Source organism: Ilyonectria robusta (assembly GCF_021365365.1).
Source record: "Ilyonectria robusta strain PMI_751 chromosome Unknown BGZ61scaffold_37, whole genome shotgun sequence".
NCBI lineage: Eukaryota > Fungi > Ascomycota > Sordariomycetes > Hypocreales > Nectriaceae > Ilyonectria > Ilyonectria robusta.
In genome coordinates this window covers 229,863-248,078 of record NW_025764471.1, presented here as the reverse complement: position 1 = coordinate 248,078, position 18,216 = coordinate 229,863, and the positions used below count along the sequence as shown (strand labels likewise).

Sequence of the window (18,216 nt, the reverse complement as noted above, 5' to 3'; positions counted from 1 at the left end):
AACCTCATTGGTCGGTCGAACGGAGTCGAACCGACCTCGTTCGACTTGCATGTGACGAACACCTTTATTGGTCGGCACGGAATGCGTGATATTCCGTTCCGTCTTCGCACCGTTCCCATCTTGGGTCGTAACATCCCTTGAGAAGAGCCTTTCGCTTTAAGTCCGCGCTTCCGACCACCAGGCTATCCAAGCCTAAGGAAGAGAGTCTAGTTAGTCAAATTTCAAAACTATGGAGAAAATAGACATGGAGGCTTGCCAAAACCAATCATGATACCCCCTTCGTCAACGTTAACAGTGTTCTCTGGCCGAATCCAGCCGTACTGGCCCTCCCTGATATCGAAGTACCAATGAACCGCTTTAGGCGTAAAGGAGTCAAACCTATTGGCTTCTTGACGTCTACCGATCTTAGTCTTAAGGTCTGGGCGGCGCTCAATGAATCTGGCTACCCAGTTGCGTCCTAATTCCCGTTGGTCGCCTTGTTGTCTTAGCAAGCCCATGACGCAAGCGCGAATCTGATTGTGGGACGGAGCATATCCCAGAGACTCCTGACGAAGAATCCAGAAAGCCAATTTGTCTTCCTGAGTCTTGGATAGCCGTTGACCAGGCTGAATTTGCTCTTTTATGGCTGTCTGGCCGTTAAGTCTGTCGATTAGAGTGGTTCGAGGCACTCCCCGTCGCTGAGCCGCCTGAGGGGGTGACAAGCCATTATCGGTGACATCCAGTATAGCCTCGGCCATGTCGTCTTCCGTATATTTCCAACGAGGCCGCGATGAAGGCATTTTGATCGTGTTGTGAGAGACTAGCAGGAGAAATGTTGGGAAAGAGCGGTGAGGAAATTGGGGATTGAAGTGGTGATATTTCCTTACAACGACCCACATATATCGCGTGCCCCACTCAACTGCATAAGACCTGAAATAAGAATTTCTATCAATTCTATACTTGATAGAGGCAACCGCATTTAAATAACTTTTATTCTGGTCAAGCTGCGTGTAAATGAAAGTGTTAAGTTTTGGTGGGGGAATTTTTTTTTTGCCTGACGAAAGGGTGGGGTTGTCGAAAGGGTGGTGGCGTATGGTATTCTTCAAGTGTTCAGTGTCCTATCCACGGCGGCTGAAGCGGTGTTCGCTATTTTGGCACGGGGTGAGGGTGGGGTGAAGTTGAAATAGTAGGGGTGTAAGGGGGTTGATAGAGAGAGGCCTGTCTCCCTAGTTAGCTTGCATCGAGGCGGCCTGTGGCCAATGCAAATCGGATTGTCGCTTGAACGGCCTTCATGTTTGGCGTCCATTTTTGGTCATCAGATGGTGACTTTCCTCCAAGATAAAAAGAGACATTGCTCCTCTGGGTGCTAGTGCATTGAAGCATCTCTGTACGGTATGCCGTCCACTTTCGGCATCGGAAGAGGAAGTGTTCAACCGTCTCTCTCGCTTGTCCACAATCACGCTGGTCCGATGATACCGCTTTGATGTGAAAGAGGTACGAGTTTAGTCTTGCCATGCCCGTTCTGAGTTGCGCCAGCACATTCGCTTCCTTCCATGATAGCTGGTCGTAGAGTTGTTTCGTGTGTTTGCCTGGCAGTGCTGCGTCTATTCGCTTGGAGTGTCTTCCAACTTTTTCCGGCAGTGTCCTATTCGCGTCGACTTTCGATTGCGCAATTCTGAGCGTCGTCGACCGCATGCTAGAGCACTGTTTTTCGGGCATGGTTCCTTGCTGTGTTGCCTTCCGAGCCTCCTCCTTGGCATGCTTGAGAAGCTTGTTCTCGGCACTTGAGGGTAGCCACAGAACTTTCACAATGTTTCCATCATCCCGTAGTTCCTCAATCAAATCGTAAATACAGCGTATATATTCTTGTCCAGATTGCTGACGGGGTTGCTTGAGTGAGAGCGGAGCAGCTTTGTTGCTCGTGATCAGTGCGACGCTGCGATATTTGAAGTATGGTAGGGCTCGCCTCAAAGCATATTTCATCGCCGCAAGTTCTCCGCTGTACGGGTTCTGTTCTGTTCTCAGACCAAGGGTGAGCGAGAAGGTCTGGAGTTTCGGACCGCCTTGCATGGACAACGGAATCTGGATTGCTCCGCCAACACCTACTATGCCGTTCCGCGCGGAGCTGCTCACCGCGACGCGTATGGCCCAACCTGCTTCTGCCTCTCTCGCTGCCGTCCCATCGGTAGTAGCTTCCACTCATTCTTCCCATGGCGCTAACGTAAGTGGTTGAATGGTTTCCAGCCAGGGTTGAAAGCCACTCCACTCAATCCACTGGCTGCTCGAGTGGAGTGGGTAGATCATAATCCACTGAATATCTCAGGATAGTGGATCCACTGGAAGCCATCGTGGATTAGGGTGGATTAGGGTGGATTGGGTGGATTGACAAGTGCCTCCATTCGCGATGGTGAAGCTATTCCCGAAGCCTTTGCCCACGTAAGTGCCTAGTTCCAACTTCCAGAAGCTCCAAGTGAGACTATCTCAAACTGGCTTCCATCTAGTCTTGAGCGCTCGCCACCTGAGTTAGCCACTTTGTTGCCCACCCTTCAAGCGCTGATCTGACATCTGAGCCAATTCGACGTTAACTTTTTCTTCGTCTACCGAGATAAAGAAGGGATCTAAATCGTGAATAATACCCGCCCTCAGCCAGGAATGCAATACCTGGTGCATCCCGATAATCTGGGCTCCAAGTTGGTAGCGCAGAAGGTTCACCATCCGACCTGCTGCTGAGAAAAGACGCTCATACACTCTGCAGACATGGGTTGTATTGTGAGAAAATCAAGCGCCATTCGCGATAAGTTTGGATACTTGAATCGCTTCTCGTGCCAAACTTTCTACCGGGTTTGCCAGTAAGCGAGAGGATCGTAGATTGAGCGAGAGGATCGCAGATCATCACTTTCGCAGTGCGTAACCCGATGTCGTGGATGTCGAGAGAGGGGGTCTAAGTTGAACGGGGAGGATAGGGCGTCGGGCAGGGCGTTGATTCGGGGGCCGCCGCTGTCGGAAACATCGACGTAAGAATCAGGCGAGGTCATGGTAAAAAGATGTCTTGATCAGGTCGATATCGCAACGCATGGTTGGCAGTCAAAGGTCAGCAGGTTGTCGAGGGAGCGCGAAAAAACGCGTCCAACGCGTCGAGGTAGCACATTATGTCCGCATCTTGCAGATGTTTCGGGTACTTCCTGCTCAGACTAATTTGTGTGGGGAAGCAAGTCGTGAGGGGCTGAATTCGTTAAGTCCCTAATAGCATCCAAGTACGAACTGACGCGGTAAATGTATCTAGCAATTGTTCGCGCAGTACTGAAATAATGAAGCCTCTGGATGCATTTTTCGAATCGTCTTGCAGAAGTCTATTGAATAGTATAAATTTCGTACCATGAGTCCAAAACGTGGATAGTCGAGGTGCTCGAAATGCGGTTTTGCAACTAGACCATGTATGAATGATTAACTGCCGTCATGACGATATGGGATTCCATGAGGAAATCTTAAGCGCACAAGTCGAGATCTATATCATTCGAATGATAAAACACAGAATATTCGAATAGTACTCATTTAATTTGCGTATTGTAACATCGCACTCTCTGGAAGCTTCATGATTTCGATATAGGGTAGAAGGATTACTGTGACGGTGGGGCGCATCAGACACTGTTAGGGTCTCTCTGCCAAATTATATGGGCGCCCCTAACTGCTCCACTTCTAATCCACTAGAATTTTGCCAGTGGAGTGGTCAGTGGAATCCACGAGTGGATCCACTGCGTGGATTGAGTGGAGTGGCTTTCAACCCTGTTTCCAGCTGTTCCATTGGGATATCAACTAGAGTCGTTGCTACCTGGTAGAGCGGTGACCGGTGAGATCTTCTGAACATTCGTATGCGAGATGTCATTCTGCGAAGAGAATTGGTATCGGGCAAGGTGTGGATATTCGTCCACATCTTGATTGCCCTCTTCCAAAACCTTTGTTGTGCTGGAGCAATGTGGGCTTCTGCTTCTGCCACGCTTGTCGCCACGGTACTAAACGTCCCAACAATTGCCTGTGCTCCCGCTTTCTGAACCCTGTTGATCGGTCCTTTGAGTCTGTCTTTGACCCGATGCATCCACACGTTGGAGGCATAGTCCACAACTGGGGCTACTGTAGCTGTGAATAATTGTCTTGCTGTTGCTGGCGACAAGCCCCTTAGCCTCTTCAGTTCCATTGCTGCCTTCAAACCCTTAGAGGCTGCCCTCGCAATATGTTCCTTGTACTTGAGCCCGGCGTCCATGACGACTCCTAGGATCTTGACATGGTCTTTTGGATGAATCACCTGTCCCTTGATTGTGAAAGGATTTGAGTCGGTTTTGTAGTCTCTCCGAGTGAAGTGTATGACAGCCGTCTTGTCCGCCTCAAACGTCGCGCCGCTTCTCCTCTCCCAATCCAACGCGTTTTCGATGATTGACTCGACGCCCTCGCGGTTGCTTTGTGCCGTTGGCCCTGTGACCCAGGCTGTGAAATCGTCCACGAATGCGATCGCTCCTCTGTTGCTGTCGATATTGTCACATGTAAATGGAAAGATGTCATGCATGTGAGGGTTGTAGAGAGTCAAATTGGCCTTGATCACTGCTCAAGTCAAGAGGACGAAGGTCCCAGTTATATACACAACAACGGTGCCCAAGTGGGTCGGGACGCCTCCTCGGCTGGGGCGGAATATCGTTTGACAGATATGACGCTGTAGGTAAGACGCCAAACGTTATTGATTATGCCATTAAGGTGACAAGAGGAGTCGGTTTCACCTACCTTTGGATCGACCGGTATTGTATCCCACAAGAGGACAAGGGCAGCAAGCACATCCAAATTCAAACATGGGCAAAATGGATGTATTATATCTTGTTCGTTTCGCTCGCCTCGAAGCAAAAAGGAACCCGCACGGTGGCCGCACCCTGCCTTTGCCTATGAGTTATCCCGATCTAGAGCCCCTACCATCACAAGCTTCGTGCACAATCAGCACCATTCAATCGTACAAGCCTGATCTTGTCGTTCGGTCAAAGATGCTTGGCGGTAAAAGTCGTTGATTCCATCGCAGTCACGATCACTACGCTCCGAAAGGCTACGGAGAAATATGAGACTATGAAGGACGACATAGACCTCCCGCCGGCTTTTCATGCAGCGGGCCAACGGCCTGGCCTTGTTCGGCACACTCTCGAGATTGTCAAAGGTCAAATGAAAGGCATCCGCCTCGCCGGAAATGTTGACGACGCGATGCGCTCGCTTGAGGAATGCGACAAGAAGGTTAAGATCTTGCAGGATATGTTCGAGCAAATCGCTCTTCAACCGCAGACGTCGAGGCGGGCTCGCTACCTTGCCGCTGTGCGATAGCAAGGGATGGAAACTGCGGCGGAGATCTTGACGGTATAATGGAAGCGACACTCGTCGTAGCTAGGACGGCGCTGTCAAGGATGCGACCGAGGCGCAGGCTAAGGAATTGCGGGGCCCCCCTACCTAGCTGTCCTCCACTAGCACCCTCACAAGCCCTCATCGAGCAGGACCCTAAAGATCAATTCCGAGACGGCGCTACGCCGTGGCTCGCGGTCGTGCAACCTTCATCCACGCCTCCGCCCGGCCATCGACGTCATCGGCCGGCCCACGCTCCGTCATGATTCCGTTACAGAATCCTTCCAATTGGCATTGTTTGCCACGGGATTGCAGGCCGACCGTCATCGCCCCCGGAACACATGCCCCGGGCGCCGCCCGTCATTAGAAAACAGGGCCCAGCGCCGGGGCGTTGTTTTTTCTCAAAGGGGCGGCGCACCCTCTGGGAGAAGGAGTGGGATGGATGGATTGCCTAACGTTTTGAAGCATTAGCATATGACGCTGCTGGTTCGCCATTGCATGGTTCACAAACCAAGATAACAAGATATAACCCAGAAACTATCCAATTGCCAAGAATTGACACAGCGCAGAAGCGCGCTGTGTCTCGCAGATGTGCTTTACGCAGTGGATTGAGCACACCGCTTTGCCTACGGCAACGCACCCAATCCAAGGGACAAAGTAGTGCTGGTGGAGACTATCCAGAGACCAGTTGTCTCTTTCTGAATTTTAGGGCCATTAAAGAGCTCTGAGATCACGGTCTCGGGGCTAACGTTTGTTAGCCTCTGTTCTAAATATAGTTAATAGGCCGAGCACCACCCTTTTACCAACCGAACCCCATCTTGGGTCTAGGGTAGGAATGGGATTAGTGAGGGGCCGAGGATGGTGGAGTCACGATAGGAGGGGCGGAGAGCCGCGGGTTGGGACGGGAGATAGCCTGGGAGGGACAAGGACCTGGTGGCCTAGGGCCTATCCATGGTTTGTGGGGAAGCTCTCTCCGAATCCGAAGCTGGGAAAGACGCAAGAAACGTGAGAGAGAGTGAGAGAGCGACGCGGTGGTGAGAGGGGCCGGCGAGGAGTGGGTATGGGGTTGCGTAGGACCAACACGCAAACAGCAGCAAGGAACAGCCCAAACACGCAAAGAACAGTAAATAGACCCAACTCCGACAGCCTGCCTGCCCCACGATGCCCCTCACTCTCTCCCAAGATACTACTGATATAGCAGTCCCTGCGCTGTACCCCAGGCCCAACCCAGCTTATAAAACGCCGGATAATTGGCGCTACAGGGATGGAGCGACGTTCATGCGCCAAGCCTTTCAACTAGCTGCAGCCCGTAGCCCGTGGCCCGTGGCCCGTGGTTGCAGTTGCAGGGCGTGGGCCGGCCCCCATGGGTCTGTCGATGGGTCCCCCTTCCCCCCCACAGTCCCATCAGCATCCCATCCGGAATCCCCCCAATCACGCAGATCTCGCAATCACGGGCTCGATCCGCGGTCGTATCCCACCCTTCGTCTTGGAGGGGGGCCTGAGGGGATTGAAGAGGGGGGGATGGCGTCCCGGCTCCCATTGTCGAACCCTGGCGTGATCGCCCCTCGAGAAACATGGTCATGGCCATGGGATAGGGAAATGGAGATGGAAAATGGACAAGCAACGCTGCGGCTTTGCGAGGCGTCGTTTGCCTTTTCCACCCCTACCCCTCCCGTCCCCATCCCTTAGCCTCTGAGATCCTTGGGGAGGGTCCTGGTGGTAGGAATAGAGCCCTTGCTGGTCCGGGGAGCTTGAAGCTTGATACGCAAGGTGGCGGCGGAGGAGGGTTGTCGTTCAATGGCCAGCCTACGGCGCGGAGATAGCTATGCAGCGAGAACGTGTGAGGAGGAGAAGGCGGCGGGTTTGGCTGCGGAGGAGGCACGCGGGGTCCTCCTGGTGGCGTAGGTGGAGGGTCAGGATCTTGGGGTTCAGGAGTAAACGGCCGTCGAGGGATGAGGGGAGGGAGAGCTATCTCAGCGAGCATGGCGAGGTTGATGAAGGAGAGGAGAGGCGGAAATAGGTGGGATAGGAAAGGACGGCGACAGAGACAAAGACAACGACGGCTGGGACAACAAATATGATGAAGAGACCGAGAGGGAGGGGGAATCGATTCACATCTAGAGGCGTACACCCGCGCACCCGCTTGTCTCGAGAATGTGAGGATCTGGGGAGACGCGCGCAGCGCGTGAGGTTATATTCGTCTGCCACCCTCCGTCCCAGGCATCGCATCGCAAATTCCGGATGCGACGCACTTCCGAATGAGGCTCACATTTCGTCTCTCCGCATCATGGCACGACACGCAGCTCGACCAGGGATGCCCTCCTCAAGCCCCAAGCCCCAAGCCCTGGACCTTGCCCGCACGGGCTCTGTCGCAGGTTCGCGCGGCCGGGTGACGATATCACTCAGCCCTATAAGCCCAACCCAACGCGGGTGAGCTGAGGTCATGTTTCTCTGCAGCCTGCACGTGGTGCTTGCGTCACGCCGCTTAGTCTTGTCATTGATGCAATATTATCCTTATTCAGTATGTAGCCAGCCTCTCGCGAGCCGTTGCGGCCAGGCGAGAGGCAGCTTCAGTTCTAGACCCGCCAACGTACCACATCCCAACACCACTGTCCTGGCTGTGGAGAGCGAAATGACAAATAACAGATGAGATCTGGAAATCCTGGAAGGGCCGATACTTATTCGTATGTTGGGTGTTGGGGGGCTAATGCGGCTGCGCGGCACAAAGGAGATGTGACCATGCAGTGCAGGGCGCGGCAGTGGTAGGCGTGTTCGATGATCCACGCGAGATAAGATGAGAAACAAGCACTTGCAAGTCCAGGTAAAATTCACGCAGACAAGGTCATCATTTGCTGGAAAGGGGAAGTGATGGGGTGTTGGAGCCACAGAACTGAACGCATCAGGAAATAGGTCCGAGCCCAAACTGGCTCCTGTTTCAAGCCCAAGGGTTCATCATCTGTCACCTATTTTACCAAAGAGCGAGGGATAAGGGGATTGAGTTGGTACACTGGACAGCCTCACTGCCCCGGTTTTCTAATTTTAGAATGACCTCAAACAAGAAGAACCTGGTTGCTAGTACCTTAGTTCGAGTTCTCTAATTTTAGACAATCTTGGACGAGAAATCTCAGCAGACATCCCGAGGAAGATCCCCGACATCTTGAGATCCCTCATATAACACGAGATACCTGGTCCTAGCCTGGAGATAGTGCGAGAAAGTTTGTAATATCCTATACCTCATAGGAATGAAAAGAGATCTCTAATGCGATCATCAAGATCGTAGGAAAAGTCTCATGAGACTAGGCAGATCACAAGAGATTCCTGGTATAGCACTAACCTTAAGATGTAGCACCTCTATTTCTCTGATCAATAGAGTACGTAGAAGTGATCAACGAATCCCTGACTGCAGGTAACGCGACTTGCATGCAGAGGTACCATAGGTGTTGCCCTCGGTATGAGCGCCCGGTGCCTCGTGCATACGCGTGCTGGGCAGGGGCCACAGACATCCGAGAGGATATTTAGGTCAGGCCCATCCGTAGAGCCTGGTCTTCTTCTACTGATACGCAATCCTTCTCTGGTTCGGCTGATTGGTAGCCAGGACGAGTCCAGGGCCCAGCGACCCGCCCCTTGCTCACTAATCCGGGACAGGTCTTGACGATCGTCCTACGCGTGTCACACACTCCAGCCGCCCACGGAGTAGTGAGCGACCCAACGCGTCCACGACGCGCTATGCCCCACAGCAGGGCTAGGAGACCGCTGACCGCGGACATCGACGGGAGCAAGCGCCTCCATAGAACAGATTCTTGTGCTCATTTTCACTATCAGCCGTTGCCTCTCTCCCAAAATAGCGATGTACTGTGTCGGGCCAATCATTGCGAAATGCACGAAAGAGCTTCTGCCTCCTCGGCGGAAGTCTACGTCGACAACTCAGCCACGCCACAGCCTCGTTGGGCACTCACCTGAGTACCGTTGCCAGATCCCCTCCCTCATCATCTCGGGCTGTTGAAGCGCAAGCTAGACTCCCTCGAAAACTACTTCCCTGACTATCAGTACGTTATCGCGTACCATGGCCGAGGCGGTGGGACTCGCCGCAAGCGTCATCGCAATCATCGACCTGTCCGCCAAAGTCGCTGTCCTCTGCCTCGATTACTCCACCGCCGTCGGCAATGCTAGGGCCGACATCACACGCCTCCGACACCGGTTGGACGACCTAGGCACAACCCTCCAAGGAGTTCGGCATCTTCTTGATGACCCGAGTAGTCAAGCGCTCGCGACGTCGCGAAGACTGGTCGACTCTGTTGATGCCTGCACATCAGAGCTGGCCCAGTTGCAGAGCAGGCTGGATCCGGGTAAGGCCCGTAAGGCGATGCGCCGTTTCGGAATTCGTGCTCTCAAGTGGCCGTTCGATAGCAAGGAGGTCAGCGATATCGTCTCTAACCTAGAACGCTATGAACGGACCATCACTCTAGGTCTGCAAATCGACCAAACGTAAGTCAGCAAACCGTCTGGATGTTTTGAGTACGATGGACCAGGCTGACGGCATCGTCCTTGCAGTACGCTTCTCCTCGACATCAGGCAGAGGATCGAAGGCGTCTCGCTCCAACCCGAAGAGGATGTATCGATAGCTCGCAAGCCCTGCTTCAGCCTACCGTTCGAACGCGATCCTGACTTCGTCGACCGACCCTACATTATGGCATGGATAAAAGACCAATATACAGGCCCCGTCGGTCGCATGGCCCTCGTAGGCATGGGCGGATTCGGGTACGAGCCGGAGTGGCTAACAATCTTGTGCAAGACCATCATCACGCTGACTGGCCGTAGTAAATCGCAGGTCGCCATTCAATTTGCGCATCACGTCCGCGACACGTCACCGCAAACCAGCGTCTTCTGGGTACACGCGAGTTCGAAGCCAAGGTTTGAAGAGGCATACCGGTCCATTGCGGACAATCTACGGCTACCTAGGCGAAACGATCCCAGCGTCGACGTGCTCGGGCTTGTTCGCGACTGGCTGCAGAGAGAGGAAGCTGGCCCGTGGTTGATGGTCTTGGACAATGTTGACGACGTCAACCTCTTCAACCCAACTCCAGCACCGGAAGAGATGGGGCAGTATGCCATTCAGCGGACGAGAACCCTGCTGCACTGAGCGTGCAACGGCCACTCGCAGTCTTCCTACCGAAATGCCGCAATGGAATCATCCTCGTCACATCACGCAGCATGGACGCCGCTGAGAAGCTAACAGGTAGCCATAAGGCTGTCTACGGGATCTCAGCCATGGATGACGCCCAAGCCCTTCTGCTTTTCCGCAACAAGCTGCAGGGAGACTCTGACAAGAATGCCGCTGCTGATCTTCTTCGTGCTCTGGATTATATCCCGCTGGCCATTACCCAAGCGGCGGCATACATCAACCGTCGCGCCCCCCGCATATCGGTAAAGACATACCTGGACACCTTCCGGGAAAGTAATAAGAAGAAGGGCAGCCTCCTCAATAGCGACGCAGGGGATCTTCGACGGGATGAGACCGTCTCCAACTCCGTGGTTACGACGTGGCAAGTAACCCTTGAGCAGATACGCCGCGAGAGACCATCCGCAGCCAACCTGCTCTCACTTATGAGCTTCTTCAATCCGCAGGGCATCCCGGAGTTTGTACTCCACAACTATAAGGGCGAACTGGAGGGCAATGTGGACAGAGACGAAGATAGGGATGAATTTGAGGATGATCTAGATGTCCTCTGTGGCTACTCGCTCGTGTCTGTGACAGCAACGCGGGATGTATGCGAGATGCATTCCCTCGTGCAGTTTTGCACACGAGCTTGGCTGTCTATGGTTGACGATGCAGAACGATGGAGACAGGTATTTTTATGGGCCATGTCAAGACATTTTCCATCTGGTGCATTCGAGACCTGGCCCACCTGTCAGATGCTACTTCCTCACATTGAGTCGATGTTGGAGGAGGAGCCACCAAACGAGGACCTGCAGAAGTGGGCCCTTTTGTTGACAAATTGTGCACGGTATATGTTCACTATAGGGAACTACAGGGCGGCAAGAAAGTTGGGCGACAAAGCAGTCAAAACGAGGGCCAGTGTGCTGGGAGAGGAGCATCCCGATACGCTGAGCAGCATGAACAACCTGGCGTTGACATATAGGAACCAAGGGCGATGGAAGGAGGCGGAAGAGCTACAAGTGCGAGTGATGGAGACGAGGGCCAATGTTCTTGGAGAGCAGCATCCCGATACGCTGACCAGCATGGGCAACCTAACGGTAACATATATGAACCAAGGGCGATGGAAGGAGGCGGAAGAGCTACAAGTGCGAGTGATGGAGACGACGAAGAATGCTCTTGGAGAGCAGCATCCCTCGACGCTGAGCAGCATGGCCAACCTGGCGTCGACGTACTGGAACCAAGGGCGATGGAAGGAGGCGGAAGAGCTAGACTTGCGAGTGATGGAGACGAGGAAGACGGTGCTGGGGGAGGAGCATCCCGATACGCTGACCAGCATGGCCAACCTGGCGTCGACGTATAGGAACCAAGGTCGATGGAAGAAGGCGGAAGAGCTAGACTTGCGAGTGATGGAGACGAGGAAGACGGTGCTGGGAGAGGAGCATCCCAAGATGCTGAGCAGCATGGCCAACTTGGCGTTGACGTACTGGAACCAAGGGCGATGGAAGGAGGCAGAAGAGCTACAAGTGCGAGTGATGGAGACGACGAAGAATGTTCTTGGAGAGCAGCATCCCTCGACGCTGACCAGCATGAACAACCTGGCCATTATCTGGAAAGACCAAGGCCGCTCTAGAGATGCTCTAGCTCTGATGCGAAACTGCGTTGTCCTACGAGAGCGAGTGCTTGATATAGACCATCCGGACGCAGCATCCTCGGCGGCAACTCTAGCTAATTGGGAGGAAGCGAGCGACCTATCATAGGAAAGGAGACAATTTTGAAAGATGAACATGTAGGGGCGCTTGTTAGATGAACCTCGTGTGCTAATTCATGATAAAAACCACTTCTCAGTCGCTGCCAGCACATTTACTGCATATATTAGGCTACCTAGTAAGCCCACGACTTTTTAGGAGGGAAAGGAGATTAAGAGCTAGAATGATATTTTGAGAACTCGGCTGGCACCTATCAAGCATTCGACGAGCAAGACAGACATCGCATGGTAAGGCACTGCATTCCAGTCGCAGCGACACTCATCTATTCAGGGTCAGCGGCCTGGCTTCATTGCTCCTACTTCTTCCTTCACTTAGAATGAAAGCGCACCTGAAGGACTCCCACACTCCGTCCCGGCAATAACTGCGTACACTCGGCCCTGATCCTCCGCGCAGCCTTGGATCAAGGTACGTGTTGACTTGTAAAGATCGTCTAGTTGTTTGGGGCTGCCTTCATTCAGCAAGGACCAGCAATGAAGTGGAAGGAATGGCTTACATTGTGTTTTCATCTGCCTTTTGCATTTTGAAGCTAAATTGACGGTGCCAATTGAGAGCTGATTGTACCTGCAATATGTCCTTTGTAGTCTTATAGAGGTCTTTGGCCTTCTCTACTGCCTCCTTCTTGACAGCGGCAAGAGAATCTTGGAGCATCTTCTTGTCGTTGCGGAGTTTTTCTGTCATCGATTCTTTCTCGATGACTTGCTGGACTCACCCCAGTTCGTTCCCCCGACCAGGCGAAGGGTACGCAGATGGTACAAGAAAGACTCCAGGGGATGAATGCCCTGTCGCGAGACAAGGTTGATCGCGGAGGCTTGTCTTCTAAGCGAAATGCCAGCTCCGCTTCCCGCCACGCTGGGGCCATTGAGCTTCTCGATCCTGGAACGCATAGACAGCACGATCAGTGGTATGGGGCAAACGAAGACGTGTCATTCCGCTAGCCTGGACTCGAACAAGTACAAACATCGTCATTCCGCCGCCCGCTTCTCCTCCAACAACCGGAGGCGGTCGCGGATCGCAAACTTCCACTCCTTCGTCACCTTGTACACCAGGAGGAGGCCCAAAGTGAAGAGCAGGATGCAGGACGTCACGATCGCCGTGACGCCGACCCAGAGCGCCGCCCCCGTCCAACCGCCCCCGCCGTTCTCCCCGACCGACACGACGACCTGCAATCCGCTCAGGACCACCGACGTGATCCCGATCACGAACAGGATCGGCCCGTAGAAGCGCGCAAAATACGTCCCGTACTGGTGCTCGACCCTCTGGAAGTGCGACTTGCCGAGGAGGAGCGGAGCGTACAAGTTGAGCCGCGTCAGGCGGATCTCGCCGTAGGCGTAGCGCAGGGAGACGTCTCGGTCTGCGATGTCCCCCAGGCTCGACGTGAAGTCGCAGAACTGCTCCCAGGTGATGTCCGGCGGGACGAGGCACAGGCTGGGGTCCTGGGCGATGCACAAGTCGGACTCGTGCTTCACGAGATGGTAGTACGTCCGGAGGTAGCCCAGCGCCGCTCGTCGAATGCGTTCACCTCCGCTGCCGGCCTCTGTGCAGAGATAGTCCCTCCAGAATGCGTACGACTGATGTACCGCGGGAGCGGCTTGATGAAGATGCGATCGTCGATCCACGCCAGGTGGAGCTTCGGGTCCTCCGTCACGACGATGGTGCGCCGTTTCACCAACTGCCGGTAGAGAGGCGATATATTTCCGCTGTCCTGTTTTGACATCCACCAGAGCCTGTTGGCGATCCGGTCCAGATCGTCCGAGCAGAATTCTCTGGCCAGCAAGTCCCATACCTTGCTTCGGTTCTCTAGAGGAATGTGGGGGTGTCCCGGCACGTGCCGGGCTGGCTCGTCTAGCTCCCGCGTTTAGCTGATGCTCTAAAGCGAAGGGCGGTGTCAGGGCCATTGATATCGTCGTGAAGGTGAGGAAGCATGCTTAGGATCAAAGTGTGGTACACTGCCCCGAGAACTCGACGACGTGGGTTGATCCGCGCATAGACGAGGCACATTTTGAGGGGGAACCACCAACACACAAGCACTTTCGATCGTTAGAACTGCACCAAAGCCAGGATATGCACTTACTTCTCTAATCATGCTGGAGACGATGATGGGAGAGCTCAGGCACGTTGACCAGGGATCTCCACGTTCTTGCATCAGAACTGCGAATGTAAGTGCGGATCCGGTAGCAATCACGCAGTGCGTAATCACCACCGCCGTGAATGTACGAGGATGCCTTGTAGATAATGATGGAGGGACCACGGATACTGAGCTCGTCTCTCGATGGTTTCGTTGAGTGTTTCGATACTGCAGGATGACCTTGACAGATGTTGATAAATTCGCTGCGGCACCGAGGACGAATGCCGTGGTCAATGCAGTCGATAAAAAATCTGTGGGACTCATCGTGATAAATTTGATCGTTATGGGACACTTCTCCGAGGTGGTGCCACGGTGTCTGTAGGCTGAGGCATTCAACAGCAACCGCTTCGGGCTTTACTCTAAGAGCATGCCAAGGGAACAGGGACGGCTCCCACGAGAATCTTGCCTCCATTCTTCTATAATCTAGTTGTGTTATCTGTCCCTAGGGGTGTTGGTGTAAACTGCATGCTGGGGAGGTGTGGAGTAGAGAGTATACCTTACCATCAACAGCTGCCACCCTTGACCGGCAGAATCGTTAAAGGAGGCCGCCAGAGCTGAGGCATAGATCAATGACCACAAGACTAACTCTTGTCGTGCCGGTCTGGCGGGCCAACAGCACGGAGAGACCGACGGGTCAGGGCAACGCTGACATGGTCATGCCAAGCGAGGTGTGGCAGGAATCATGGAGACGAAGAATCTTTCAACTGGTTCAGCCGGTTCAGGGGTCGGTGATATGCCTAGGTGGTGTCTCGGGCAAAACAAAATGGCTGTGGGAGGAGGCTTGACCATCTTGCGGGCGCTACCTCGTTGTATCAAGTTTGTTGCTCGTGGACGCTAGAACGGCGACCAGTACCATCCTGGAGTCTGAGCGAGTCAAGGCGCGTTCGACTGTCTCCAATGGCATGGTAGGCTTTGTCGACTGGTGATGGACATTCGGTATGCCTTTGCATAGGAACGTCAGCGACACTGGCTGATGCTCTTCGTTGATTAGCTTTTGAACACAGAATTGCCCACTTGCGTTCCCGTATGGCTTCTCTCATCGCCGCACCGTCTTTCTGTTTCGTGTATTGGCGCAAACAGTCGTCAAAGAGTTGCGGGCTAATGTCCATAAATGAAGCCATGACAGAATACACCATTCCATGGATCGTCCTAAGTCCCGTGAGCAATAAGCCTGCCAACAACAGGGGTCCATTTTACCTATTCCAATGGCCCTTGTATGTCTCACAAAGGGACGCAAACATGATTGGAAGGATGATCTCCACATTGTCACTGACGAGGTTGCGAAAGTACTCGCTGTTCCAGAAGCACAGTGCACACTCAGCGACTTGATAGTGTGGACTAGCAATAGATTTAGCAAGCTGACGGAAGAGAGGCTCCCGAACTTTGTCAAATTCGGCAGGTCCTATGACTTCGAAGATGTTTCCGACTTCTTTCAAGAACATGGCCTCTTTTGTGCCGCTGACCTTGGGCCAGTAGCGTAATAGTCCGCGAATCACCTAGGCTAATCAGAATGCGATAACTAGAAGACCATCTGCGTCCTCTTACTTCTTCGGTAACTGATGCATCTTTTTCCAGAAATTGAACGACGCAGTAAGTCAGCTGAGGGTGGTACTTGCTTAGGATCTTGGGCTTGTGGAGAGGGAGTAACACGCTGGTCAGGAAGGTCTTATGTTCTTCCCTCAAAGGCCGAGCAAAGCCGTGGATGATAGAGCCAAAGACTTCGAGTAATTCGGCTATTCCGTTGAATCTTTGGGTTTCGTAAGTGAATTGGAAGAAGACATTGTTGATAGACTGCCGGATGAAGGATCGGAGATTGATGAACTTGAGGTAGATGCGGTGAAGCATCGTCTTCAAGAAGCCTCGCTCACGGGGATCTTCGGAGTCAAATAGCTCCAGAAGCTGAAGCACGAAGCTGTGGTCGATGTAGCCCTTGGCAATGTTCGTCTTGAAATCCAGGCTCCCGATGAGGCGCAGGAAAAGCTCGTAAACGACCTGGATATGTGGCCAAGCTACCTCAAGAACTGGCTCGTCCTCTTCTGGATCGAATATATCGTATTGGGGCTGCATTGGTGGCGGGATAGGTCGAAAGAGATTCCTGGCGAGCATGCCGACCACTTTCGGGTATACGGACTCCGTGATGACTTGCCTGTTAGCAATGTAGTCGAGTAGCTCATGCAGAACAACTCGCTTGATCTCCTTGGATGTCACATCACTACTCGCGTCGTTAAAGTCGAAGATGACGTTGCACTGGCTGATCTTTTGCATGAACAGCTCCTGCCGTTGGTTCGTGGGCACCTCGTGGAAACTTGGAAGACGCTCAAGCTCTCTATGGATGGGGATATTGAAGTGAGGCGAGCGCTGTCTCCTCGGCGTTTGTAGTTTCTCTGATATCGCATCATAGTTGCCAACTGCCCGATGGGTCGGGGCCGACGTCTGGCTGGCCGCTAGCGGTGCTGAGTCGTGAGGCATCGTTTCGGCAGCTCCTCGGTGGGGAAAGATGCTAGGATCAAGGTCAGCAATACAGCATGCGCGAGGATCTCGAAACTTACGCCGGGACTGAGCTGATAACGACGGTCCGCGCCAGTCCGGAGCTGGAGTCGCTATCATTAGGACTTAAAGCGCTACCTACCAAGCCAAAGCTGTCGGAGGCATAACCCTGCTGAGCAGCGTTCGACTGACCCGAATCTCCTCCGGTGTGAGTACTATGCGGTGGCAACGGCATGTTGCGGGCATCACCTAGATGTGACGTGGGGGACGAGGGTGTGAGCAACGCTTAACTCTGACGTAACTTGTTATTGATTAATTAATTTATTCATTTGTTGGATCCGTCACGGTTAAATTGATCAAATGGATAGTGTTCAAAGCAGTGATGATGATGTTGATTATTGCTTGCGCCGGTCATCCTGACCGGCCGGAAGAGGGGTTATCTGACCCCTCTTCTGACTAAGGTCAGGATATCAATCTATCAGAGGTTTCGTAATACAGGGTCATCTTCCAACACACCCCCCCAGCTGAAGCCGGGTCGGCTGAAGCTGCCGTGATCACATCTCTAGATCTTCTTCCTTTATCTCTTCCAGCTTCCTTTGCCCTAGCCGGTCTGAGATATCGACCAAACCTAGCTGCTGGACTGATCTTTGAAAGGCCGGGCCGCTGAGGGTCTTTGTGAGACCATCAGCGATCATTTCCTCTGTGCTGATATAGTCCACCTGGATCCTATTCCTCTGAGCTTCCTGCCTCAACCAATGATTGTGTATATCAACGTGCCGCAGCTTGGTCTGCAGCTTATTGATCTCTTGGTGGATAAGCCGGATCGTCTGCTGGTTGTCACATTGAATGTGGATTTTTTCCTCTTCCAGCCGGATCCCTAGCTCTCTAACCAGCCGGGAGATAAACATAGCCTCCCTAGCTGCTTGAGATAGGGCTAGTAACTCGGCCTCAGTCGTTGACGTTGTGACTGTATCCTGCTTGTTGGCCCTCCATCCGATCGTTCCTCCGAATAGTCTCATGACGTAGGCTTGGGAGCTTTTCCGGTCAGGGTTATCTGCGTAGGAAGCATCGCTAGCTATAAGGAACAGATCGTCCTGGCCGAATTGAAGAGCTAGGCTGCTGGTCTTCTTGAGATACAGAAGGACTCGATCAGCAGCTTGATGATGATCCGGTCCTGGGTTCGAATTGAATCTAGCTAGCTGAGAGACCGGAAATGCTGCATCTGGCCGGGTCATAACAACTGCATAGAGGATTGATCCGACCTTCCGTTGGTATCGTCGGATTGACGGGATCGAGGCCCGTTGCTCGTACGGCTGCAGGGCTTCCCTTTTCATCGG

General features: G+C 53.2%; 6 protein-coding genes across 6 annotated transcripts; 3 read left to right on the top strand and 3 right to left on the bottom strand.

Annotated features, from left to right (window-relative positions):
* Positions 1-4,854: 4,854 nt before the first annotated feature.
* BGZ61DRAFT_464288 (uncharacterized protein) lies at positions 4,855-5,672 on the top strand. The gene has a single exon (XM_046247474.1). The coding sequence runs from the start codon at positions 5,080-5,082 to the stop codon at positions 5,326-5,328; it is 249 nt and encodes an 82-aa protein (XP_046096140.1). The 5' UTR covers positions 4,855-5,079; the 3' UTR covers positions 5,329-5,672.
* A 379-nt stretch (positions 5,673-6,051) lies between these two features.
* On the top strand, positions 6,052-7,226 carry BGZ61DRAFT_151890 (uncharacterized protein). Its single transcript, XM_046237377.1, has one exon. The coding sequence runs from the start codon at positions 6,505-6,507 to the stop codon at positions 7,030-7,032; it is 528 nt and encodes a 175-aa protein (XP_046096139.1). The 5' UTR covers positions 6,052-6,504; the 3' UTR covers positions 7,033-7,226.
* Positions 7,227-9,406: 2,180 nt separating this feature from the next.
* Positions 9,407-12,258, top strand: BGZ61DRAFT_485518 (uncharacterized protein; the record flags this gene model as incomplete). The annotated part of the gene is made up of 3 exons (XM_046249719.1): positions 9,407-9,828; positions 9,895-10,446; positions 10,554-12,258. The coding sequence occupies 3 exons, from the start codon at positions 9,407-9,409 to the stop codon at positions 12,256-12,258; spliced, it is 2,679 nt and encodes an 892-aa protein (XP_046096138.1).
* A 320-nt stretch (positions 12,259-12,578) lies between these two features.
* On the bottom strand, positions 12,579-12,945 carry BGZ61DRAFT_539829 (uncharacterized protein; the record flags this gene model as incomplete). Its single annotated transcript, XM_046254839.1, has 2 exons — positions 12,579-12,711; positions 12,761-12,945. 2 exons carry the CDS (start codon positions 12,943-12,945, stop codon positions 12,579-12,581), a joined length of 318 nt encoding a protein of 105 aa, XP_046096137.1.
* Positions 12,946-13,229: 284 nt separating this feature from the next.
* On the bottom strand, positions 13,230-13,981 carry BGZ61DRAFT_499608 (uncharacterized protein; the record flags this gene model as incomplete). Its single annotated transcript, XM_046251427.1, has 2 exons — positions 13,230-13,801; positions 13,834-13,981. The coding sequence occupies 2 exons, from the start codon at positions 13,979-13,981 to the stop codon at positions 13,230-13,232; spliced, it is 720 nt and encodes a 239-aa protein (XP_046096136.1).
* A 1,229-nt stretch (positions 13,982-15,210) lies between these two features.
* BGZ61DRAFT_564130 (putative B56-delta regulatory subunit of protein phosphatase 2A) lies at positions 15,211-17,232 on the bottom strand (the record flags this gene model as incomplete). The annotated part of the gene is made up of 3 exons (XM_046255886.1): positions 15,938-17,232; positions 15,590-15,888; positions 15,211-15,541 (listed from the first exon to the last, which is right to left on the bottom strand). Coding segments are annotated over exons 1-3 (1,692 nt in total), but the record flags the coding sequence as incomplete, so codon positions are not given.
* Positions 17,233-18,216: the final 984 nt, after the last annotated feature.